The sequence below is a fragment of the Gambusia affinis genome, linkage group LG13, assembly GCF_019740435.1.
Source record: "Gambusia affinis linkage group LG13, SWU_Gaff_1.0, whole genome shotgun sequence".
NCBI lineage: Eukaryota > Metazoa > Chordata > Actinopteri > Cyprinodontiformes > Poeciliidae > Gambusia > Gambusia affinis.
In genome coordinates this window covers 18,851,219-18,863,487 of record NC_057880.1, presented here as the reverse complement: position 1 = coordinate 18,863,487, position 12,269 = coordinate 18,851,219, and the positions used below count along the sequence as shown (strand labels likewise).

Here is a 12,269-nt window from a genome sequence, read left to right as displayed (position 1 = left end):
TCTCTCTCCCCTCACTGAGATTTTTTTTCCCTCTGAAGCAGAGCCTTCGTCTGCTCTCCGGTGCTGTGATTTAAAGCACAGCTGGATCTCAGGCTGCAGAGAACGTCTCCTGTTTTGATTTTTGTTTATTTTACTCCTGCTTCTGGCACATTTACTTGATTGGAGGGAGCGTTATGTAACAGTGACTGGAGAATATATGTCATGGGAAGACCACAGGCATCACAGGCAGTGATGCACACTCTCATACAGACCGACATGGAGGCGTGCACGAGCAAGCTTTTTGCGGTGATGCTCTGGTGATGCTGAGGCTGATTGATAACGATGCAGTTCTGCAGGAAGGTGCTCTGCCAGCCTTGTAGCGCCAGGGTCACTTCACCAGAGGAGGACATGAACTACAGGATGGGGAGCTGCATTGAAATCTCACACAAGCAGGTAAACGGAGGGGGGAGGCGCCGTGCTGATTGGAGGCGTTTCATTCAGTGAGTGGCAAAGTGTGTTCTTGTGCTTGAGAATGGATGAAAGCAGCAGGAAAAATGAGCTGCAGTGGATAAAAGTCAAAGGATGATGTGAGTTATAGAGGAAAATTGGAGGCAGAGTGTGACACTATTTGTCAGCTCAGTTGAGCAAGCAACCCCCAGTAGCAGAAGGCACCTAGAAGACAAACAAATGACAAGTATGGAGGCTGTTTGGGAAACAGCTGGTCAGATCCATGCTATTTATAGGGATGATGTGTAGTCTGCTCTAAGTGGCCTTTAAAGATGGCAGATAATAGAGGAACCAGATCTGCTTCCAACTCTGCTGTCTCAGAGTGGAGATGAGGTTTTTGTCTGATGGCGCTGCTCTCTGAGTTTATCTCAGAAGGTTTGTACTTGTGCAAGTGTGTCCTTACAACTCAGTGTAAATGTGAAGCGTGGCTACAGGTGACATGAGCGCTGAAACCCCTGCAGCTTGTTTTCTGCCTTCCGGTCATGTTCTCAACTCTTGAATCCTTACGTAAACGTCAGTGTGTTTTATTTAGGAGTTTATGTTGCAGACCAAAATATAAAGTTGTGGATAATTGTGAAATAAAAGGTACAATAAAAGATTCATCTTTACCGTTTGTCTCCAGCTGTCACTGGGCAAGAGGCAGGATAGGTTGGCATTTTATTACGGGGGAAAACAATCATGCACTCATGCCTATAAGAGGCTTAAGAGAGACTAATTAACCCAACATGCATATTTTTGGAGTGTGGAAAAAAGCAAAACAAATCACTTGAACAAATAAAAGAGAAGTTTGGATGATTTTTCTTTCACTTCACAGTGGTTGTATTACTGAAAAGTTGAAGGGGTATGAATAAGAGTGAAGAGGCCTTACACCTGCATCCTGCTGTTAATGTTCCTGTTTGTTTGCGATCCATCCACCTACAACCTCCCTCAGCAGACATGGCTACTCCAGCTCCAGTTTGGTCTCCACCCACCACTCCCTCCCCTCCCCACACGCTTTCCCCACGTCTGCTTCTGCCCTGCGTCCAGGGCTAAAATAGGAGCAGAGAAACCGGGGTTCCTCAGGAGGCAGGACAGAAACATTAGTTTGACAATAACACACACCGGAGGGTCAAACCTGAGGTTTGGAAACTGTCCTATTGTTTGCAATGGTGAGTAGTTTGTAAGCTACTTCTGTGCAATTTCTATTTTGTTATGGCATTTTTAAAGGAAAATGGAACAAAAAGATGATATATGGTGAAAACTTTAGTTGCTACCTCACTTTTATTATATGCATGGATTTTATTGCTTTTCCTACAGCTATTTATAAAAGACACAACATTAATTTAATCTACTTGTTTACACAACTGACTAAAATATACTTTTAGAAATATTACAGCATAAAATTATGTTTTTGTAGAAAAATAAATAGAAATCTCACTCTGTTATTGTGAGATCAGGTCAGAAACAGGACAGGAAATCATAAACTCACACACATGTTCCTCCATCAAAAACCTTTCAGGACTCATGTTATATGACAGTGATGAGGTGAAAAGTGACCTGGCAGCGGTTGAATCATATGATTTCCCCTGTGTGCTGCCAAAACGCCTTGAAATGCTGCCGCCAGCTAAAGTGCACGCACGTTAGTGTGAAGAGGGGGGCTGAAATTACACCCCATTCACACAAATAGCAGGCAGAGCAGATGAGCTGCCACACCGTTGAACAGGTGAGAATTAGGATGTGAGGATGCAGAGTAAAGAATAATTGCTGGAAAAAAACGATTTGTGGAGCGAGGTCACAGACCCAGCTGGAGAGCATGCATGACAACCCGTGCATTAGGCTGGAATAAAGCAGTAAATATGAGACAACTCTATTTATAAAGTCTTACACATTCAGGTCAGTGCTTTCTGACTGAACACTGAGCTGGCATTCAGTCCCTGCAGCCATAAAAGAAATGCTAATAAAAAGGAAATGTCAAAGAGTAAATTTACCACATCAAAAAATGCTGCTATGTAATATCAGTCGGTGTCTGGTGACAAAGTCTGACTTACAACGATCTAAATTGTGCATTATACTGCCCATCTTGGATTAGAGTTGCCTCCCCACCCAGACAACTCCAGCAACACTGCTGAGAGTCAATCTGTTATTTACCCTGTAGGGATTACCTTATCCAGCAGTCACTGTGTGAGTGTGCTGCAGGCATGCACAGTACATGCATGGAGCTATGCATATATTTTGGTTGAAAGTTGCTTAAATAGCAACAGAAAAGCCACATGCTTTGTAAACATCAACTATCTTTGGAAGACATTAATCTAACTTTATCTAAATGGTAAAATTAATTCTCAATATTTTAGCGTACAATCAGGATTAAGGTATTGTTCACAAATTTTCAGTAACGTTGATCTGGGAGCCATTTAAGAAGCTTAACGTTAGTCTCATTGATTCTTTACAAAACTAGTTTTGATGCTTCTGGGATCTTTATCCTGTTTCAACCACTTTGTTTATTGATTTCAACTTAAAGACATCCCTCCTGATTATCCCATCCACTTTGTACAACACTTCACAACCACTGTTAGCAAAACAGGCTCTCGGCATGATGCTGCCAACAGGCTGGCACAGAGTTCTTAAGTTTCAAAGTCCTAACCTTGACTCCTCCAAAAATATTTTTTGTCATTGTGGTCAAATAGTTAGATCTTTTCCTTTTTCAACTATAAAACTCCCGAAGATATTTGGCTGGTCAATGAGGGAAACTGCTAATTTCTGTCAAGTTTGAAGGTGTAGATTGTAGAGTAGGTAACTCTTTCCTCGTTGGTAATCTCTCAGCCCATGGTGATGTAAACTGGCTTCACTGTGGACAGAAAATCTGGTAATCTAATGTCTTCCAAATTATGATTAGCTGCGTTATATTCATCTAGATTTATGCCAGGACTTTGTTCAAATCTTTAAGTTCTGATTGTTGCTGCAGATGATCTGACTTTAGGAATGTTTTTTTATTTTTACTACACCAGAAACAATATTTCTAAAGGTAAAGGTAATTTTATCTATATAGCACATTTTAAGCAAAAAGGCAATACAAAGTGCTTTACAGGAAAGAAAAGGAAATACAAACAAAATAACAAACCAAAAGAAAGAGCAAAAATCTCATCTATTGATTATGATGCTATTTTCCTACTTTTTTAAATCCCACCACTTGCACTTTAGCCCTGCAGGCAGGTCTTGGCATCAGTCTGCACTCAAATTCTCCATTCCTTCTCACCCTGTGCCTGTTCAAGCTCATACCAGAGGGTCCCTAATCCTGCAAGAACATAAATCTCTAAGTGTTGAGTGGCCCACAGATCCCCAGTTTATTCTGTCTCTGTACTGAGCACCAGAACGGTCGCACACTGATGGTCTCTCTGTTCATAGTCTCTTTCAGCCAGCTGATGTGAGAGGCCATTGGTCTGGGCAGTTGTGGCCCTGCAACTTGCTGAGCCATGGGGAACGAGAGCAGCACTACTGAGGCATTGGTAAGGGCAAGATTACTACTTGCTCCCCTGCTGTGCTGCTTTACATTTCTCAAAATATTCTGAGCACAGATGACTAACAAAGCTAACTTACATTCTGTGATCTCTAACTTTTGGATGCCTGTAATAGAAGCTTTTCTAATACAAATTAGTATTGAAATCATGCTTTATTTCTGAACAGGCTGAAAAAATTTGATTAATTACGCCACTAAAATGTGCCTACTTGCATTCTGATGCTGCAGTTTTGTACTTAGAAAGAAGATCCGTTGCAAAACAGTAATTTTCACATGACTGGAAGACTTTAAGTGGAGAATTTTGGATTAATATAACAGGATTAAAATGACCATTTGTCAAAAGAACAGCTTATAATTAAGATCCAGAACCTACACAGAGTAGACACGATTTGGTTTTAACTCCTGTTTTCCTGATGAAGTGCAGTTGATAACTGATTATTGAGTAACAGCATTTGTTTCATAATTCGTCTATCTTAAACTTAAATAAGGGTCTTAAAAAGTCTGAAATTTAATTTACCGAAACTTGAAAAAACCCTGGAAAAATGTAAACTAGCTGTTCTCCAACTTTTTAACAACAACCAATTGCCTTAGAAATAAAACCTTGTGTTCCCTGCTGTAAAAAGATCCTGTTTTGTAGTAAATTTTGAACACATAGTGCTATAAAATATTCTTTACTAAATATTAAGCTGATGTTTAAAATCACAAAATACAGAAATTCATTGTTTTTGTGTACCACTAAGGAAGGCTCAGGCACTATCAATGCTAATCGTGACTCGGTTTAAAAACATGGATATAAAACACTTATTTAACTATTAAAGAAACTTCATAACTCCAGCTTCTCTTGGTTGCACATTTGAGCCGCATTCCCCCTTTTGGTGAATCGTCTTGTTCCCCGTTACAGCCAGAAGAGGGCGCTCCAGAAAACGTGGTTCTGTTTCCACCCAGAGAGAACCAAACTGAAACCCTGCAGGTACAAAATATGTTTGAATGCTTGTCATTTTGGAAGCATTTAGCATCAGTTCATAGAGGTAAGATGCTTAGAGTGTTTGTTGCTGTGAACACCGCTAATTATGCTACAGTGCTTTGCCGGTTTGGTCCACAGAGAGAAAACTTACCGTGTTGTGTAAGCTCTGAATTTGTGCATTTGTTCGATAACCTTGGAAGCAGGTGGTTTGGCTTAACAGATGTTCTGTTATTAATTGCATAGATGTTTTTTTTTTTTTTTTTTTTTGCATATGACGTCTAATTCAAATAATCACATTTTATTATGTCCCTTACTGTAACCTCTAGAGACCTGAACGATATACAAACAAATAACAGTTCTCCAAACCTTATATTGTCAATAAACCAACAAGACTACATGTAAGCTCTGAGTTTACTCAGCTGTGCACAGCAAAGATATTTATGGTGATAATACTGATTATCAGTTTCACAAAAAGATTAAAGGTAAAATAATACATTTTATACTGGTATAAGTGTTTAGTACAGCAGGGATTTAACTTTCCAGCTTGTGTAAATTGGGATGATTATGGTTTTTTTCTGCCCCATACCATACTGTCACAAGAGATTAGTTTTAATAGACATGTAAAAAAAAAGAAGAAAAGAAATTCTAAAAAATACATGCTGCAGCTTTAACATTTAAAGTTTGCCTTCTCTTTCTCTCATAAAATATAGAGTTCTATTAGTTTAAAACTTGAAACTTTAACAGCAGCCCAGTTGGGCTGGATGTTTTTGCATGTTCAAGTTTTAACAGTAGAGGTTTTTGTCATATTTACCCTTTAAATAATTGCCAAAACCTTTTCTGCATACCACTAAGAGCAGCCCAGTACCATCAATGATACTTGTGCCACAGTTTTGAGAGTTACTTTCTTTTATTGTTTCTTTGTTTCTTTCTGCTTCTTAAGATACTTGTGGTATGATAATTTTAATAAAAGATAACAGTTTTCTGATAGAACCTAGGACAAATTTTTAGGTCAAAGTTGCATTATAATGTAAAAAATGTAGCTAACCATCTTGTTGACTCTCATTTTAATATGGTGCTACTTTGATAAATGTAACAGGTAGCACTTGTTTATTTAAGTGTCCCACTGGCTTCTAAACTAGAAATGGGAGCTGAGCTCACTATAACTAGTCATCACCAGTTGTTCCTGGTCCGTTCTTTCAATGATCTTTTCTTTGTTTCACTTTTAAGAAGTTTCTTACAAATCAAACATCAACGTGCAGCATGCTTGAATGACTCGTCTTTTTGGTTATTTACATCTACCATGGATTGACTCTGGCGTACATTCTGGTCCCATTTAGAGGTTTCACTGCATGCCCAACCTTTGGCCTGATTCTTAGCATTCACCTGCAAAGGCACGGGAGATACGGTATGATGAGAATGAAAGAAGGAAGCCGGGGGCAGGATTAGTTATAGAAAGACGGGAGAAAGGAAGCGGGATTGTAGTTAGGAGGAGGGAACAAAAAGAGAAGAGAGTAAGCAGAGGGGAAGAGTTTACAGTAGATGGGGGAGGAGAACACATAGCACTTCCCAGTTACTGTCTCAGCAGCGAGGAGCTCTGTGTTTGTCAGTGTGGGCTAGTGTAGTGTTTCTACTCTTCACACACTCTGCAAGAAACAGTGGCGGCTTATGGAAATTTAGCAGGGGAGAGGCAGCAGCTGAGCAGGAGGAGGAGGAACTTAGCTGAGTCAGTGCAGGAGAGAAGAGGGGACGTCAACAGCATGTGTTGCAGCATGTTTCAGTGCCGCTGTCTACCTCCCATCAAAACACACAGTCCTGCAGAGGCTGCCCACACTGTGAGCATGACATAGGGATAGCAGAGGAGCTGCACTGTGGAGTCACCTTCAGCACAGCGAGGCACACTGCTGGGTAAGTGCAGCACTCACTTTCATAACAGGAGGAAACTCCTCTTTTTCTCCTCTTAACAGGAGTCATGTGTGGCCATTAAAGTTTGTTAGGCACATGACATGTTGGATTAACGTGACGTACCGCATGGCGAAGGTTTCTAGGTGACTTCAGCCTGGTTTCTGTTTTGCTCTTGTGGGTTAATTAGTATCAGCAACTCCCCTGTGTGGTGTTGAAACCAACAGAAAGAAGGACTGTGGTTTTCCACCTCACTGACCCCTCTGGTGACCTTTAAAGGACCAGTAAGCAGGTGAATCATTGTTGGCTGTAAGCTTTTTGAAGCGTGGGGGGGCTTCTTTTCATACAGGCTTATTATTGCATTACGTGCAGGTGCAGAAGAATGTCTTTTATTAATCTGATTATGCAACAATGATACAGAAAATAGAACCAGCAGTGAGATCACAGCCATTCAAAGTGACACTCCTGCCGGTTCACTTTTTCATTCAATTCCTTTTATTCTCTTTTGTATTTTGTCTTTTTAAAAAAAAAAAAGAAAAAAAGAAGCACTGCAGAGACCACATAAACTAAAACATGTAAAAACATATTTATATGGCAGTTTTCTTGACTTTTTTTTTGCAAATATTTCCATGAGTGCATGAGAAATCTTGAATATTTGCTCTTGTTCTGAATGTGTTGAGCAGAGCAAGATCTCTGTTACATTGGCAAAGGTGAGGCTTCTGAATCTCACACAACTGTATCACAAAATGTGGAAAAGTTCCAGGCTTTTGCCTGTGTTAATCGGATTTGAGCATCTGTGTTCAGTTTGTAAACTACTCGAGTGTGCAGACAGCCATTTGTAATGGAGCCAAACTTTTCTGTATGTTTCACATGGAGGCATGCTTCCTACAGCTGTTTATACCCAACTGTTCATACCAGTCGAACTTTTTTAAAAAAAAATTTCTCATTACAATCACAAACTCGTGTTTCAATCAGACATTTCCCCATTATTTTATATTTCTGGTGGATACTTGTGAGGTGGAAGCAAAATTGTACATGAATTACAATCTAAATTTATATTCACTTCCTTTTTTAGAAAACACCTCAAAATGAAATCCAGTGCAGCCAATTTCCTTTATAAGTCACAAGATAGCAGAGTTCATTTGTTTGCAATGTAATTGGCAGAGGTTGCATCATGCTGTGGGGATTTGTTTCTTTAGTAGAGACAGGGAAGCTGGTCAAAGTTGAATGGAGGATGGATAGAGCTAAATCCATGCCAATTCCAGAAATAAAACTTGCTAAAGGCTGTGGAAGTATTGGGTCTTCTAGTTGGACGACTCTATGCATATAGCCGCAATTGTTAGATTAATGTACACGTATGTTAGTATGGCCTAGTCAAAGTCAAGGCCTAAATCCTATTTAGAATCTGTGTGCAAAGACACTAATGTTAATGTTTGTCCTTCCAGTCTGGCTGAGATTAAAATATTTTTCAAACATGAGAAGGTGAACATGTAAGAAACATTAAAAAAAATGCATTTTTTCTTCCACTACACAGTTATGCAGTACTTTGTGTTTGTTAATTATATGAAACTCCACTTAAACACGTTTAAGTTCGAGGTTTTAGCATCACAAAATGTGGAAAAGTTCTAGGCTTTTGCCAGGCAGCATGGATTAAAGAAATAAAACTAAAACTTAAGAAACAGTTCATACACTGATGTTGTAAAAACACGGTTATAAAGTTCTTTCAATTCTGCGCATTTCTGTATGTGCCTACACAAGCACACTTTATTATGCTCCTGCACCTGCATGCCACAATCTTAGAAAAAACAAAACGAAGCGAGATCCATGAAATGAAAGAAAAATTTCCAGGCTCCCTTAACTGAGCAGCTCCATGAGGGAGAAATTCCACTGAATTGTGACGGTTGAGTGTTTGGATGCTATGAGGGCGACATTGCTGCAACACGACGACACTGGCAAGTGTTTTGTGTGTGTTAATGTGTGTCTGTGATTGGACTGTTTCCCAGTCAGACTGACAAAAATCCTGACAAAATTCAATATCTTTTCAAAGTTTGACTGGCGTTTTAAGTTCCTGAAACAAAAGGACCATCTATTTTCTGTGTAATGGTTATAGCTGGTGTCTGTTATGATTTTACACCATCTGGAAAGACTGGTTCTGTCATCTGTGAACAGACTTGTCTGCTTGGTAAATTGTTTTTGAAGCCTTACAAAAGAAATGTACTTGCTTATGATGTGTGTTTTAGATGGACAGCTGCAGGCTGTAATAATCACCTACTTTATTTTATGCATTTAATGGTTATAATTTCAAAGCCCAAGAGCAGCAAAGCATGAAGGAAGCTGCAGATGTGAAGTCTAGACAGTGAAGTTGGAGTTTTGGCTTTGAAGCTGGAGATAGTGTTGGTAGTCATGATTGATCTGAATACCATCCATCTATCCATCTTGGGTTGCAGCTAACGATTATTTCAATAATCGATTATTCAATTGAATATTCTGACAATTAATGCATTATTGGATAAAAAAATTGGCACATTGTGTAGATTTTTTTATTTAGTCGCTTGAGCCTTTTTATACAATATTAGAAATACTTCGCAGGGTGCAAATAAACAATCAATTCAATTCCTTTTTAAATAACAAATGAACATTTCTATTGCCTAATAAGCTACAACCACATTCCTTGAGTAGATCAGTGTTGTGCTGATCTACTTAATAGAAGAGTTTTTTTTCTTTTGTTTTACTTTTTATACATAATTTGAACCAGGTGAGGCTAAAACTATGCCACTTATGGATTTCTGAGTAGAACATATACATATATATATATATAAATATTGTTTATCTATCTTATTTGCGTTGTTTTTGTGTGCATAGGCAAAGATGAAATTTAATGCAAATAAGTATAGTCAGTTTGATAACAAAGCCAGACTGAACATAGCAGATAAGAATCAGACATTGAGATCAGTTAACGTTCTGGTAGCTTGTTATCAGACAAACTGACAGCAACACACAAGGTAAGAATCAGTTGATAACTGATGTTAGGCTGGTATATACCTGCATCAACATAAGAAAAGCAGATCTTATATGCATTTAGTGATTGGACAGATTCCAGATGATCTGCTATAACTTTGCTGTAGCAGCTGTTTGCTTAGTAGTTTAACACATAGGTGGAGTTATTTGATCACATGTTGTGTCTGAACATTAATCTCTGGGTGTTTCCTACGTTTGCTTCCAACATGCTCATGCTTGTTTAACTACATGCTGGAGTATGTTGCGCATGTGCTGCAGGTTGCAGCGCACCAACATGATGTCTCCACTGTCTCACAGACTGAAGCAGAGAGTCTGAGTGGACTGGACAACCAGGCGGTGCTGACCGAAGCCTCCACCTACCAACCAGTGCTTCCAGAGGTCCCAGTCATCACTGGAGTAGAGGAGGGCAGAGGATCTGCAGATCAGGAGGACCAGGAGGAGCTTGAGTTTCCTCATGATCTGCTACCCAGTTTGGATTTCAGCAGCGAGTTCAACATCTGGGAGTCTTCTCTGGGGTATGTAGAAAAGTGTCCTTGCCCACAGCTGTTTTTTCACCTCAGAGGAAATTACAGATGCTTTTACCTCTCAAGCTAATATATAAATCACACTGAACTTTAATTTACATACAAAAACTTTCTTTTTGTTCAAAAACAAATAAACACCCTCTCTCCCTTGGATTGGTTTTGCTTGTGGGAAGCATGTAGCTTTGCTTCTAGCTAAGAAAATTATTGTGTGCAGCTTTTCAATGAATATTGATTAGGGAAAAAAGCTATTCAAGCCACCCTGTTCCTAAATAAAACACAATAACTTGTAATAATACCCCTGCTGGGTACAACTGTCAATTAAACATTTGTGATAACAAGCAGTGAGTCTTTTACCTCACTGTGGAGGAACAAATGTCTTAATTTAACTTCACTGGAATGTTCTCAAGAAGGAGGCCATGCCACAGCATTTCAGTCAGATCTAAGTCCAGACTTTGACTAGGCCACTCTAGAACTTTCTGTGTGAATACAGTAATAACCTTACAGTGAGAAAGCTGGGGTTTCAAACAAGCATCAAAGACCAGAAAAGTGACATCAAGGATTTATTTTTGGTATTGGGACCTCCATAAGGTGAGAAACATACAAACAACAAGGAAGCATTTTATTAAAAATATTTACACTACTGTGGTCAAGTTGGGTCAAGTAATTGCCAAAATTATATTGTTGGAAAATAAATTAACTTTGTCTAATGATGCACTGGTTATAAACAATACAATATGTGCAAGTTATCCAGAGGAGAAAGTTAACTCCATAATGATCTGTGTGTGTCTCCCATGTTTGCTTTATGGACCTGTCAGCAGAGCTCATTCTGGCTCTGATGGGAAAAAATGTGAGCTGGTGAACCCCCTGCTGGTGGGCCTGCAGCATCACATGGATGTCGGTGGACCACTGCAGGTTTTAGACAGAAGGTAGCACATGATTTGGCATGCGTCTCTGCCATGGGACTGTGGTCAGCTGTAAATGAGATCATAGTGTTATAAATCAGGGCGTTTGGGCTTAATCTAATGTTTCTAACTCATGCTTGATTGCGATGGTGTCGCTGCTGTGATGCTGCCGGTTGAGGCAGGTTTTATTTTGATTTGTGGTGATTAATTTCCTCATGATAAAGTGGATTATCTGCGAACATTTTTTTTCATGATCTACGTCAAGGCTTTAATGTTTACTGAAAATGTCACACCCTGCGGCAACACAGACAATGTTTGACTTGATAATTTTACAGCTCAAACTCCAAAAAGGAAGTATGGCAAACAGTGATCCAGCTTGTTTTTGCCTACTCACTGCAGACTTATTAGTCTGAAGATGCGTTGTTGTTTGAGACATTTGCTAAATTTCCATTTTTCAGGCAGCAGCAGGAATCATTTTGATGCCTGCCAGCTGGAAACACTGAAGTTTATTTACTGCTTTGCCCTTTAGTGCAAAGTGCCAAGAGAATTAGATACAGGCTTGAATGGCAGGTTGGTGAGTGAGCAGCATGCTGGAAGAGATTTTGTGTTTACAAGAGTACAAGGAGTGCAATCACAGCTGACGGATGAAGGGAATAATAAGGATTTTCCTCCACCTAAACTTTATTGCAGACTAAACACAAACAACTGGTTTGGTTTCTGTGGATTAGCATGAGAGAAGTTTGTTTTTAAAGCAGTTTTATTGTCAGTTGGTTTTGGTATAGAGTTGAAAAAAAGGAAATGGTGCACACGATGAAACCCAAACAGAATAAGCAAGAAGAATGAGGGCAAATAACTATGACACAACCTCTTATTTCCTGTACTTCTAATTAAGAGCTAAGCAGGGACTCAGGTATTTCATCTGTCTGGCTGAAAAGTCTTCTAAAACGAGAAACATAGTTTTGAAGTTTTGAAAAGAAACGACT

At 39.3% G+C, this 12,269-nt stretch overlaps 1 protein-coding gene across 3 annotated transcripts in view; it reads left to right on the top strand.

Moving 5' to 3' along the window:
• Positions 1-28: 28 nt before the first annotated feature.
• tacc2 (transforming, acidic coiled-coil containing protein 2) overlaps positions 29-12,269 on the top strand; it is a 57,777-nt gene continuing 45,536 nt past the window's right edge. For 2 of the 3 annotated variants that reach the window (XM_044137229.1, XM_044137228.1), the window contains exons 1-3: positions 29-432; positions 10,158-10,375; positions 11,200-11,310. In XM_044137229.1, coding sequence (XP_043993164.1) covers positions 322-432; positions 10,158-10,375; positions 11,200-11,310 — 440 coding nt within the window. In that variant the 5' untranslated portion in view covers positions 29-321. The remainder of the gene's footprint in view (positions 433-10,157; positions 10,376-11,199; positions 11,311-12,269) is intronic. The other variant, XM_044137230.1, reaches the window with a different exon arrangement.